Source organism: Paralichthys olivaceus, chromosome 14 (assembly GCF_024713975.1).
Source record: "Paralichthys olivaceus isolate ysfri-2021 chromosome 14, ASM2471397v2, whole genome shotgun sequence".
Classification (NCBI taxonomy): Eukaryota; Metazoa; Chordata; class Actinopteri; order Pleuronectiformes; family Paralichthyidae; genus Paralichthys; species Paralichthys olivaceus.
Genome location: NC_091106.1, coordinates 10,371,551 through 10,384,406, shown reverse-complemented (window position 1 = coordinate 10,384,406; position 12,856 = coordinate 10,371,551). Strand labels below are relative to the sequence as shown.

Below are 12,856 nucleotides of genomic sequence, written 5' to 3'. Positions count from 1 at the left end.
TCGGGCAAATAATTCCAGAGCCTCTGGGCTCTGACTGCAAAGGTTCCGTGTCCTTCGGTTTTCAGCCGAGAGTCTGGAACAGATAGCAGGCCTCTGCCCAAGGATCTCAAGGTACGAGCCAATGCGTTAGGTACTAAAAGTTCAGATACATAAAACAGAAATAGTTCAAATTACAAATTCAAACAGAACTTCTGGTGGGCACACGACAATCGAGAGGCATATGCAAAAGCCATAGATTAACGCTAAAGACCAAGTTGTGGGTCATGACTCCAACTAATAATTGGGTTATTATAATTATTATGAGGAGATTATTAATGGAATAAGAAAGAAGAAAAAGAAGCACATTGTGGATTTAACATGCTTCCGTCCAGTAAGCACAAATGTCTTGTATAGTACTACAACCATGGCAACGTCAACGTCTGCTGCACAAAGTAAGTGTCCTTGAAGGAGAGTTTCAAAACATTCCCAAGATGCAGAACAATTGGCATTGTCCTGAAGTATCTCTGGGCATGTAGACTATTTCTAGCCACCGGTGAGAGGTCAGAACAAAGCTGGGGGCCGTGTTACATAGGTATAAACCTTGTTACAGCTCTCTAGTGGTCTATGAAGCTACCACAGCAAAGGCAACCACTTTATAACAGCGTTCAGTGCTATTGTCCCATACTCATGCAACAAAACCATTTCCTCTCTTCTGGCGAGTAATAAAGTCACACACTTTATATTCTTCACATCAGCCCACAGGCTAATGCTGGCTGGCTGAGTTTCCCAGTAGGTGCAACAAAATGCCATCATTTTGTATTGATTAACCTGCTGCTTTGGGGGATCTGGAGGAAATATTGCCCTCTCGTGCCCTTGTGTGCACGGGTTCATCCAGATGAAATCCAAATTAGCCTCACACACGGAGACCCACATTTACAGTCTGTTTCTCCGGTGACTCGACTTGGCGTCTGTCTCGGGCTGGAAGCTGCTGCCTGGTTTCATCTCCGTGTGAGATATGCCTCAAGGCCTGCAGCCTGGCACAGTGTGTGTGTGTGTGTGTGTGTAGGGAAAGATGGCAGCTGGGAAGTATAACTCATCTCGTAACTCATCCCTCTCAAAGTGTCGAAAGAGCCAGTAGCTCCATGACTGAAAATATTATTTACAGCACAACTGCTGCCATTTAATTTGAAAGAACTACTGTAGAAATAATATTATGAATTTGGTTTAACCAACAGCAGTAGACTAATTCTACTTCCACATATTTTGTTGTCGGGTATTTTTTGTTCTTCTACAGTTTCTGCTGCACCACATGGTGTGGTGCAAGTGTTCTGGTTTATAAAAAGAACGTTTACATATGGACTTTGTGGAAATGGGATAAGGGGACGTTGTTTCACTACTCTCGCCAGAACTTTATAGTCTTGTTTCCACTTTCTCAGAGGTCGCACATGTTTTTATTGCCACTAAAATCACATAATTGTCTATTAAGAGTCTTACTGTAAAAGCTTGTTTCCCAGGCACTGGCCAAAGCTTAATGAAGGCTTGTGTATGTACACGCACCAACAAACACACAAAGTCATTTGTGTACTCATTCATTTCTGTTCCAGCTTTTACAGAGAAACACTTTTTGTGCTTTATTTGTTAGATGTAGCCATAGGAGCACCTAAAGAGGACGACTATGGGGGAGCTGTTTACATCTACCACGGGGACGCCACAGGAATAATCAGCAAGTACTCAATGGTAAGACAACTCCTGAGTCGTTTTCTGAGATGGAAATTAATTTTTTTTGGTTTGCTTTTCTAAATGTCCAGAACACTTATTCAAGGAGTGGGGCCTAGGTAAAGCATGAAGGATGCAGGAGATGATGTGCAAATTCCCTTGTGAAATTCACATGTATTTTGTTTACAGCACATCAACACGGGCGTTGGCACTTTCTACCAAAAACTCTCATCTTTCCAATTTCACATCTTTGTCTATGTCTTCTTAGTGCTTATTTTTTTCCTTTTTCAGTTTTGCATTTGATGTATGTTTGAAGCGTCATTATATTTTACTACTACTTTTACGAGGGGAATGGCAGGAAAAGTTCTGCAGCAACTGACTCAGACGTTAGCATTTTCACATAGAGCCCACCTGAAAAATTACAGGACAAATGGGGCCAGTGCATGTCTAAAAGCAGCACTAGTTTCATAGTGTGTTTTAGTAGTTGGCAAAGAAATATATATGTGAATCTCTTTTTAGTAAAACATAGTTGTCTCTTTTACACTTACTCATGCACATATTAAACCAACAAGATATAATACATCAATTAATTGAGCTCAGGAAACTGTTAAGCTGGCTTTTTCCCCCTGTTTACAGTCCTAATGCCAAACTGGGATACCACATGTGTTATTTTTTACAAGTCTGTAAAAGCAAAGATTTATATATGAAAAAAAAAAACAAACCCAGAGAGACACATTACACAATGTGCTTGTGTCCATGTTGGCTCACGAGTTGTTTGAAGGCTGGTATCATCTGTTACAGAAACTGTCTGGGCGCAGCGTTAACCCTGGTCTGCAGATGTTTGGCCAGTCGATCTCCGGCAACGTGGACATGGATGGCAATGGTTACACAGGTGAAGTCATACCAGACTGGATGAGGGCGTCAGGGAAATTGAGTAAAAACATAACAAATGGAAAAAGGATGAGATGATTAAATATCTGTTTTTACACCCTCCTAGTTTTAGGCTCTCATTGTGCTGTATATGTGCAGAGTTTCAGACTCGTGATAGAGGCATCTTGTTTACTGCATTCCACAGCTGACTTCCAGACTGAGCTAGCATGACAGTTAAAAGACCTCTGTGCATTGTTTGGGATTTGCAGGTGTAAAGTGTGTTGTCAGCAGATCATATCTTCTCTGTGGTTGTTTATTAATCCATCATGCTCATGTATTTGTTCTAGATGTCACTATCGGAGCGTTCATGGCAGATAGCGTGGTGCTGCTGAGGTGAGCGACTGGATTGAACTCTTGGGCACAGACCTGTTTTTCTTCTTCTCTCCCTGTGTCATATTAATGTCTGATCTCTCCTGCACTGTGTTCCTGTGGCGGCTGATGTGGTCGTAGGTCCCGGCCTATCATAACGGTGGACATCTCCATCTTCCTCCCTGTCTCCATCAACATCTCAGTGCCGCAGTGCCACGAGGGCCACCAGAACCTGAACTGCTTCAACGTCACCGTCTGCATGCGCTTCCGAGGAAGACAGCTGCCCGGACAGATAGGTAGGTTTTTAATTTGGCCCATGTCCCATCCATTAATATGGAGGAGGTGGGATCAAGCCATGAGCTGGCAATCAAGATGCTTTGGCTTGTGGAGCAGTCTTGGCGTCCATCTTTAAGTACAGCCCATGGTCTATCTAACCTGAAATGTAAACCATTTGTTGGAGACCAGCGTTCAAACACACTGACTTTCTGGTTCTTGTCATCAGAGGTTGAATTTTGAAAGTGATTCTCAAAATCTCAGTTGGCATTTGTCATTGCTCTATCATTCACCTGCAGATGCATTAATGCTTAAGTGAAATTCATACTCCGTTTAGAAGGTCATTTAAATATGAAAATGTGTAAACATGATCATGCGATCACACCCTCAGTGTGGTTAGCCCTTGGCCGTCGTTGGCTCACTGGTCACTGGTTTTGGCCGATATTTTACCCTTCAGCCTTTGCTAACTGGCTCTTGGGTGCGGCGCCTGTTGAGCGCTGAGGTGCAGTCCTGTTCCAGTGTTTGGGTGTGGTCATTTGGAGCCGCCCCCAGGGGAGCAAGAGTCCTGTCGTTACATAATGACTACATCCTGGCTCGCAGAAATAAAGCTTCTCTGTTGAGCTGTCTGGCGAACGCCATGGAAAGTGCAGCACTATGTGTTTGGTGACTCCCATAATGAAACCTTCCTTTGCCTCCTCTGGAGTGAGCGCATGGCGTTCCCTCTGTTGGACGGAGGAAACAGTAGGCTTTGGTCCGACTGGAGTGTGTGCGCTGCCCCTCCCACTGTTTTACCAGTATGACACCCTCTTGAAGCAATTACTACAAACTGAGGCTGATTCATTCAGAGAACTGGGTTTTAATGGCCAGAGGCCCATATATGGGTTTCTCGGAAACATTAGTAATGTTTGGCTTCATGCTTATGATTTCTCATTTCAAAATAGATTTTGTGTCTCAGCGTCACTAAAGCCAGGGGTGGAGCCTTCAGGAATGTAATTATTGAAATGTTTTCTTTCACAGCAATAGTAGTTCAGCCCTACCGGTTGGAAAATTAATTTCCTTTTTTTGTCTGCTTATCCTAAGCTACCGAAATATCTGCACAAAAGGCCTATTTTTAAATATAAGAGCAGTTTGTCCGTATTCATCCCAGCATGAGCTAATATTAATAAAAATATGTTACGTCTCTGTGGATGAAAGATTGATCTATGATCTCCGGATGAAACCGAAATTCATCACAGTAGGAAACCTATGGGGCAATTAAATCACATCGACTAAAATTACTTCTGATTTTAAGAGGCAACGCAGAACAAAGAGCTCCTGTTAATCTCAATTCAGATGATTTGACCAAGAAATGTCCAACATGTTCCCATCTTCCCTCTAATTTGACAGCAATAACATTATTTATTACATTTAGCAGAAAACCAGACCCTGCATACTTCAGGATTTTCTCTGCTGGATGAACCGCTGCTGTCAGCCGATGTCGTGTGTTAAAGCGTCTCTGTCACTTTTCAGAGTTGCTGTATAACTTGACGGCTGATGTGGATAAGCGACAGAAGAGCCAGCCTGCGCGGGTTTACTTCATTCACAGTGGATCTCAGATCAGCCAGATGAGCCAGCAGCTCAGCCTGGACATCAACAGGGAGCAGTGCCAGCCCTACACTGCCTACGTCAAGGTACGCTTAGATCGTCTGCTGAGTTTGTGTTTGGTCTTCCGCTCGTTTCCACAACTGATCTCTCAGTTTCCCACGACCTCGAGAGCCCCCACTCCGCAGTGTTGATCTGTGATATGACTTATTTGCTTATGTTGACTGTTTTTCTTCTTTATTTTTCCTTGCAGTCTTAAAGGTCACATCTAAAATGTTTACACAGATTAAAAACAAGAGATAAAGATTTGAATGTCAAAATGCTGGAATGACCGTCACATATCCGATAAGCCTTTTTTCAGACATAGACACAGGAGGCTGATTCATTGGGAGATTATCCGGAGTTCAGAGCGAAGGCGTTAGATGAGCAGGCATCTGCTTGGAGGTTATTTGTGTCCTCCTGCTGGGTTAGGTTAAAGGTAATAGTCAGGCACTTGGTTCGTGAAACCATGCTGCTCAAGTGTGTGTCTGCAGAAACAGGAAACAGAGTCTTCTTTGTCATTGCATAGTCCCTCTATTGTGTTCCTCTGTGATTAGGTGGAGTGGCCACAGAGGGTCCTCGTCCTGAGGTCACTATCTATGTTTCACCTCCTGTAATTCAGAGGCCCGCTGCAGGCCTGTAAATTTCACTGCCGTTCTTAACGGTTCTCTCCAGGCACTTTCACCATGGGAGGCTGAGCTGCGAACTGAGGGGGGGCTGTCATCAAGGCGCCTGCCTCTCTTCCTTCAACCATTCAGACTGTAATGAGTGCACATCACTCACACCAGTATCAAGGTTTATTCAGCAGAGTCTGGCGTGTGTTTATCCAGGCTCTTCATTAAAACTGCATGGCACCTTTCAAACATACTTTTCACTTCTCTTCATCTAAGTTTCAACACAGAGGACAATAACAGGAGGGTTCAAGTCCTGTAAGGTGGGGTTTCTGCTCAAAGTAAATCTGGCATTTCAACACATGAGCCAAATAAGCTCAGGTTTGTGGGTGGGCTAGTGAGTTATCGCTCAGTCTTTACTTGTAGCTGCCACCTATCTGTGGCATCTTTCTTGCTGGGAGTTAAACACTCTTAAACTTTAAGCGCCATCCATCAGGCAGATGCCGGCTTCAGTGAAGAGCCGTATTTTGCAGTTCTGTTGGTTAGTTGAGGCTCTTATTTTGCTGGATGAAGTTTCACTTGGATGTCGTTAAAGGAGTAGGTCGTTTTTAGGGAAATTCTGGGAAATTAAAGATTGATGCCACCCTTGTGTCTGTTGTTTCATATGAAGCTGGAGCTGGGAGATAGTTAGCTTAACAAAAAGACTGGAAACCGCAGGAAAAGTTTGTCTTGAGGAAAAAAAAACATCTATTAACAAGCTATATGCTGCACCTTCATACTTAGTACGAATGAAGTGAATGAGATATAACTAATGACCTTTAAAGGTTCTGTCAGGTGTATTTTTGTTATCTTTGTTTCCAGTCTTTATATGAACCTACATCAATTATCTCCTGGCTTTAGCTTTATATTAAAGAGACTAATATGAGAATTAACCTTGTGATTTAAAGTCTTGTCTGCACTACTGCGGATATTATTGTACCGGCAAACTTGTATTTAGACCTTGCAGTGCCAACCAAACATGGTGCCATCGAGAATTATCAAGAAAGAGTGGGCGTGTGCAAAGTAAGCTGTGACGTCATTTTTTCCCAAACACTCAGTTTTACACGCTCACACGGATACACACAAACTTGAGGGAAGGCGTTTGTAAAAATGCTGTTTACTTGTGGACAAGAGGTTTCAAATGCAGTGTTTGTTTTTCAAAATATCTGTATTGGATCACTATGCCCTCAAAATACATATATATCCCAAAAGTACTCTGTAAATATTTACATTTACAGATGACGAGTATTATTTTGGCTGACTTCATACAGACAATATTACATCTTTCCTCTATGTGAATATTTGGATTGGCCTCGATTGAGGTGTGAAGTGCAGCTGCAGATTATTTTTCACTGTATGTATTCATGTATCTACACATTCCACCTGCTCAGCAGCAAAAAACCACAAGTGAGATTCCTAGAGCTACCAAACGCTGAAAAGCCACACAGGATGGTGAAGGTGTGGTGCCCAAATCACAACCTTAGCAGACTTGTTTACGGGCTGAATGATTATGTATGAAAAGTAGTGAGCTACCATGATAACAGAAGAAAGGAAGAATCACCATAATCAGAGATGGTCTGTCTCAGGTCACATCTGCTTGCCCAGTTGCATAATTTATCTTCTTCCTTATGTGTCCTGCCCACATGAGCCAGTTCTTCCCATTCCCTAGTAGAGGTATGCTAATGGAAACCAGCTGCCTGCCATCCTCAAGGGTGGGTGGCAGGGGGTGTTGTTGGTAGAGGAAGGGGCGGTCTGAACACCCCCCCCTCCCTCCTCACAGCTGAAACATGCAGTGAAAAACACAGGGCCGCAGCGTCACAGCAGGGAGGTGGGTTGCTGTTGTGTCAACTGGGGCTGCGTGCTGGCACTGCTGATGGAAAACCCTCACGTCAGGGTTGATTGCTCAAGCCCTGATGCGTGAGGGCCGGTGGAGGCATGAGGCACGAGCTATTCTGAGCCACGCTCACGTTTGTAACTGCTCGGACCATCTGTCGACCCCCCGACTTTTTAAATGAAACACTTTTTAGGGACCAGAGCGAACAGCAAGGTTTATATAATGCACTTTTAGTAGTTTTTCCTTGAACAATCAGATCTGAAACCATTTGACATCAAGTAAAAAGCTGGACGGGCCACTCAGTAAATCATCTACTGAACACAAAGAATTTATCAGGAGACATTTGCAAGATCAGGAGCTAAAAGTTCAACCCTAACATATTTGTCCTGGATTAATTATTTCTGAAATTATGCAAGTGATTTTAAACATGTTTTCGTTGGCTGACAGCATACCGGCCCCTCCAGATGGACTTTGTTTGGTTATTTTTAGCAAAATAAACTCCACACAGGCTTTTAGTTGGGTTGTAGCTCACATTAAGGAGCGAGAGCAGTTCCTAAAAGTGATGACTGATGAATGATTAGGGCTCAGATGACCAGAGGTGCTGTGCGTGAGATGGAAATTAGTCATTTAACAATCCAAGCTTCAAGTTTTTTGTGAAATTCCTCAGTTGAATGTGTTGTTTTAATCAATTTTGTTTAGTTGGTTTGCTTTAGTGTGGTGAGGTATTCCATGTTATTGTGTGAGGCAGAGCAGTTGTAGTGAAAAAGATTGAATGTTTGTAGAATTATTCACGTTCAAGTGGACGCCTCAGTAATTGAACTTCATTATAGTGGCAGCGAAAACAAAAACCTGGAACAGCTGTGGCTCAGGAGGTAGAGGGGATCGTCTACTAACCTGAAAGTCGGTTGTTCAATCTCTGCCTTTTCCAAGTGTCCTTGGGCAAGACACTGAACCATTGCTCCTGTGTGAATGTGTGATAGAAAAGAGTAAATTATTGTAAAGCACTCTGAATAGTCACTAAAACTATTCATTAGAGACGATTCTTTGAAAGTGCGAGGGAGCTGTAGCCAGCTGACATTGGGCAAGAGAAGGGGTACACCCTTAACAGGTCACCTGCAAGTCACAGGACCAACATACACTGTACAGAGACAAACAACTATTCACACTCACATCTACGCACAATTGAATCTCCAATTAACCATTAGCAGCATATAAACTCCACACAGAAAGACCCCTGGCCATACTGGGATTTTTGAACCAAGAACGTTCTTGTTGTGAGGCAACACTGCTATCCACTGTACCCACTAGGACAAGAAAGGTGCTTTATAAATACAGTCCATTGACCATTTACACTATAATAGTTAGAGGAATTGAGGAATTCATAACATCATAAATAGATTTAAGACTCAGATTTAAAGAATAAAACTCTACATACCTCTGCCAAGGCCCAACAGTGCCCTTATGAAACTACATTTAAATTCACTAAATCAAAATTTTTATTTGGATCTTCACCAAATTGCACATACTCATGAATATCAGTCCTCTAAAGATACAGGATACTTTCATCAAGATCCATGAATTATTCTCTTAGAAATCAACTAAACTGCTTATCGCGCATTGTTACAGAAAATGAGAGCAAATCGTGGCTCTGCCTCCTGATCTGCACCAAAATTGAGTGGGTTTTTACTTAATTGGGTCATGCCCCCCCTCTCCACAAAATGTATCTATTATTTATTTAAATCCTTCTAACTGACAAACTGATAAACAACAAACCAACAAACACAGATGAAAACATAACGTAATAAGATCATATTCTAAACTTTATCTATGCACACTCTATTTTAAGTGCAATTTATTAGTGGATTTCATAGTTCACCAGTGCAGCAGGTGTAATGTCAATATAACAGAGTGTTGTATATCTTATTCCAAACAATCAAACATTCCTTATCCATTGTGTCAGCTACAATTTGGTTACAGGCCGGATTTTACCGCTCACACCTCTTTGATTTATTGCTCGTCTCAGTAAACAGGGTTTAAGTATTCCTCTGTTGGATGTTCAGCACTTTTTCCTGATCGCAACTCATGGTGTGTTTACATTTTTGGCGGTTCATCCATCGTCGTGGACGTGTTTTGTCCTCCAGCACTCACAGCACACGTGAGCCTTGAAATCGTGCCAAGAGCCACTTCCATTTGTGGTCACGAGTGGTATTATGCCATGCTGTAGATGCAGCACGGTCTCCGTGGAGGAGCTAAAATAGGCAGCTTGGACCCAGCCTGTCACAGTTGTCTGTTTAATTTAGCTTGTAAAGTATCCTGCTCACTTTCCTCTGGCCTATATTCCACTGTGTGTGTGTCCCATATATCTCATATCCCCCCAAACATTTGCTTGGCACCAGCGGAGTATTTAAAGCTCCATCAAACTTTATTCTGAAGACTGCTGTTGTTATTGAGGCATCTGCAGGATGAATATCTATTTGTGAAGGCTAAATGCATTTAAGGCCTCTGCAAGTCTCCAGTTGCCTGTGACTGAATGGAAAAATTAGATTATGCAGACATGTTGGATTCGAGTACAATGCCACATTAGATTTCCAGCGCGGGTAGATGGACAAATGATGGTCTATGAGGTAACAGTAGGAACCAGGATACTTGTAGGATTATCTCTGATTTAGTTGAAAGGCAATAATGTTGAAGGTTTCTTTGGACTCAATTGGCTGGATGATCAATGTTTATGTCCTATACAAATAATAAACTGCGGCTTTGCAATTCATAGAGAATAAATATGTCCTGTGTTTTTTGTGCATTATCAAGTTCATTAATGAATTTCAGGTCATAATGTGATGCTTGTATCCACAAGTGGTCAGTTCTGAAATTAGGTACCAACAAAATGCTACAGCTGTAAAGGGTGTTGCAACATGTTATGTAAAGACGGCAATTGGGCCCCAAGCTGGGACAGGGTCCCCTAGAAGAGCTGATTATGTTACTGCATGCAGTGAGAACTCTCTTCTGTGATCTGTTATGCACAAGAGACTGCACTCTCACCATGGTCAGATATGTCCTTCTATTTTTTTGGTTTAACAACTATTTAAGCAGAAATTCCCCAAATTCACCAGTTGTAACTTCTCACATGCCAACCTATTTATATCATTGATAACTGCCTCTATTTGGGTCTTGGATCCTTGGGCAGACATGAGAAGCGATTGTTAATGCCAACTAGATCTTTGGGAAAATATGAAGAGCCCCTTTTCCCAGTTTTCTGAGATTTTGCAGACCAAAAGACAAATCGAGAAACAAATTGTTTGTATAAATTTGGTAGCTTTAGTCTGTTGTGGTTCTAGGTCTAAAGTTTTATTTGATCGAAAACAGATTGTGTTCAAGAGATTGAACAAATGATTGTGCCTGATGTTTTCATCAAGATCCATGAATCACTGTCTGGGTAAATGTTGGAAATCTTGAGTAACGATGTTTCTCGCAGTGTTGAAGAAAGTGATAAAAATAATTCCCGGATCCACCCTTTAATCCAGATCCGCACCAACACTTTATGGGTTCTTTCCTGGCCCATACTGCATCCTTCCACCGAGTTATGTGGAAATCTGTTCATGTTGTGTTTTGTGTAATCTTGCTTACTAACAAACAAACTGGGTGAAACTGTTTTTACAGATATTTTACTTGCTTTCCCTCAGTGTATCCAGAGCCAAAGAGGGAGCTGTGGCTCATACCATGTAACAACAATGTGAAAAGATCACAGACACTGCAATACTCTTATCAGTGATTGACAGCTTCCATGACATCATTTGAAGTGCGTTATATGGTTAAATCCACTAATCTGTTCCTCAAAGTGAGTCTGAACAAATATGAATAATCATTTACACTTAGTATTTGACCCAAGTCTGATCCCACAGACAAACAGGAAGCTCTGGAGAGCAAAGCAAAAATGGGAGTTCCTGTCACTGACATCCAAAGTCAGACAGGAGTCCCAGAGCCTCAACAGTGTCTGGCACGTGGAAACCCAGAGCTGGGCCACTGCCACACTGCCGGCTTTGTTTGCCTCCTTACAGTTCAATAGAAACGTGCAATTCCCTTGATGCTGTTCCCCTGGTTTCATTTAGCTCAGGCCAAGAGAGCTGATACAATGAAAGTATATAGCAGGAAGGTAATGAAATCCAGCTGACTTCTATTACACATGGCAGCACCCACAGTATTTCTAGAGACCACAATGAAAAAAATGTATTAAGAAAATAATAGGGCGGTGCACTCTAATGATAAATCAGGTGTAAAATGTCATAGACACTGCCACATAGATAAGTTTGTCTGAATGCTTTCTCTGCAGGTACGTTGATAATATTTACTGGACACTAAAGAAGAGTTATCCAGGTTAATTTTAGCTCAGGGTAATATTTTGGTCAGGATTTCCCTACATGGTCATGCCAGAGTGAACTTTCAACAGTTCTCCAGGCTTGTTTTGGGAGAGCACAGACTCCAACAGGCTTTTGTTACAGTAAAACAAATCATATTCCTCATGAAGTTCATGAATTTGCACTGAAGATGTAAGTGTGGTATTACTTGTGGTTAACACTGCTCGTTAGTCCTAGTTCTACTATGTTGTTGTCGTAGTAAATCCGTCACCGTTGCTTGTATCGAGACGTGACCAGAGGTTGGGCAGATTTGATGACTTTGTTGATTTTGGCAGCAAAGCATGCTGGGCAGAAATGTTTCCACAGTCCCTCGGCCGCATCGCTGCTACACAATGTCATTGTGAGGCAGCGGAATGGGTGGCCGCTGTGAAAGAGTTTTTCCCGCCATGTTTCCCGGGTAATATATATGTGTGCGGGTGTCAAGTCAGAATGTGATAATGTGATGGTGCCTGTGCTCCACCACACCAAGATAACACAAAGGGTTGCTTCATCAAACGCCATCCACAGCGCTTCCTTTCTTTGACTCCCCTGCCATCATTTTCCTCTACTTGACCCATTTGTTAATATTAGCGTATGATGTTGCGTCAGCATCAAACTCTGCTTCCTGTATAGATGGGCAAGATCCGCTACAAAGGAAGTGGAGCAAATATATACAGAGGACATTTGTTTATATGCGGCAGTGATATAAGCTGCCTGGACACATCAGGTGGATTTGACTAATTTGTGTTATGAGTTTTTATCAGGGGCTTTGTCTAAAAACAATAGATCCAACAATAACGGACGAGTAAAAAATACCTTGGATTTTGTGCACAGTGATGAAATCAGCTGAAGGAAACATCTGGAGACTTCCTCTGTCTCAAACACACTCACAAACACACTGTTCTACTGTATACTGTTACTGCATTTTAAAAACTGATCTGCTGGTGTCTCATCTACCAGCAGGTGGTTTTCTCCTGAGATTTACATACAACAACAACACAACAAAAACCTGCAATTACAGTGTAGTAATACATAAAATGACAAGCCTTGGTGCAGGAATCATCAGCTGTCAGCTTCTGTAAAGGAATCCTCCTTCCTTCACTGTGCGTCTTTAATTTTTTCGAATGAGCACAGATTACGAGCTTCCTGTTTAT

At 42.2% G+C, this 12,856-nt stretch overlaps 1 protein-coding gene across 1 annotated transcript in view; it reads left to right on the top strand.

The window, feature by feature from the left end:
• The window catches only part of itga9 (integrin, alpha 9), a 51,558-nt gene that overhangs the window by 11,388 nt on the left and 27,314 nt on the right, over positions 1–12,856 (top strand). The window contains exons 11-15 of the mRNA XM_020097653.2: positions 1,622–1,716; positions 2,497–2,587; positions 2,913–2,958; positions 3,076–3,230; positions 4,717–4,877. Of these exons, the coding sequence (XP_019953212.2) occupies positions 1,622–1,716; positions 2,497–2,587; positions 2,913–2,958; positions 3,076–3,230; positions 4,717–4,877 (548 nt within the window). The remainder of the gene's footprint in view (positions 1–1,621; positions 1,717–2,496; positions 2,588–2,912; positions 2,959–3,075; positions 3,231–4,716; positions 4,878–12,856) is intronic.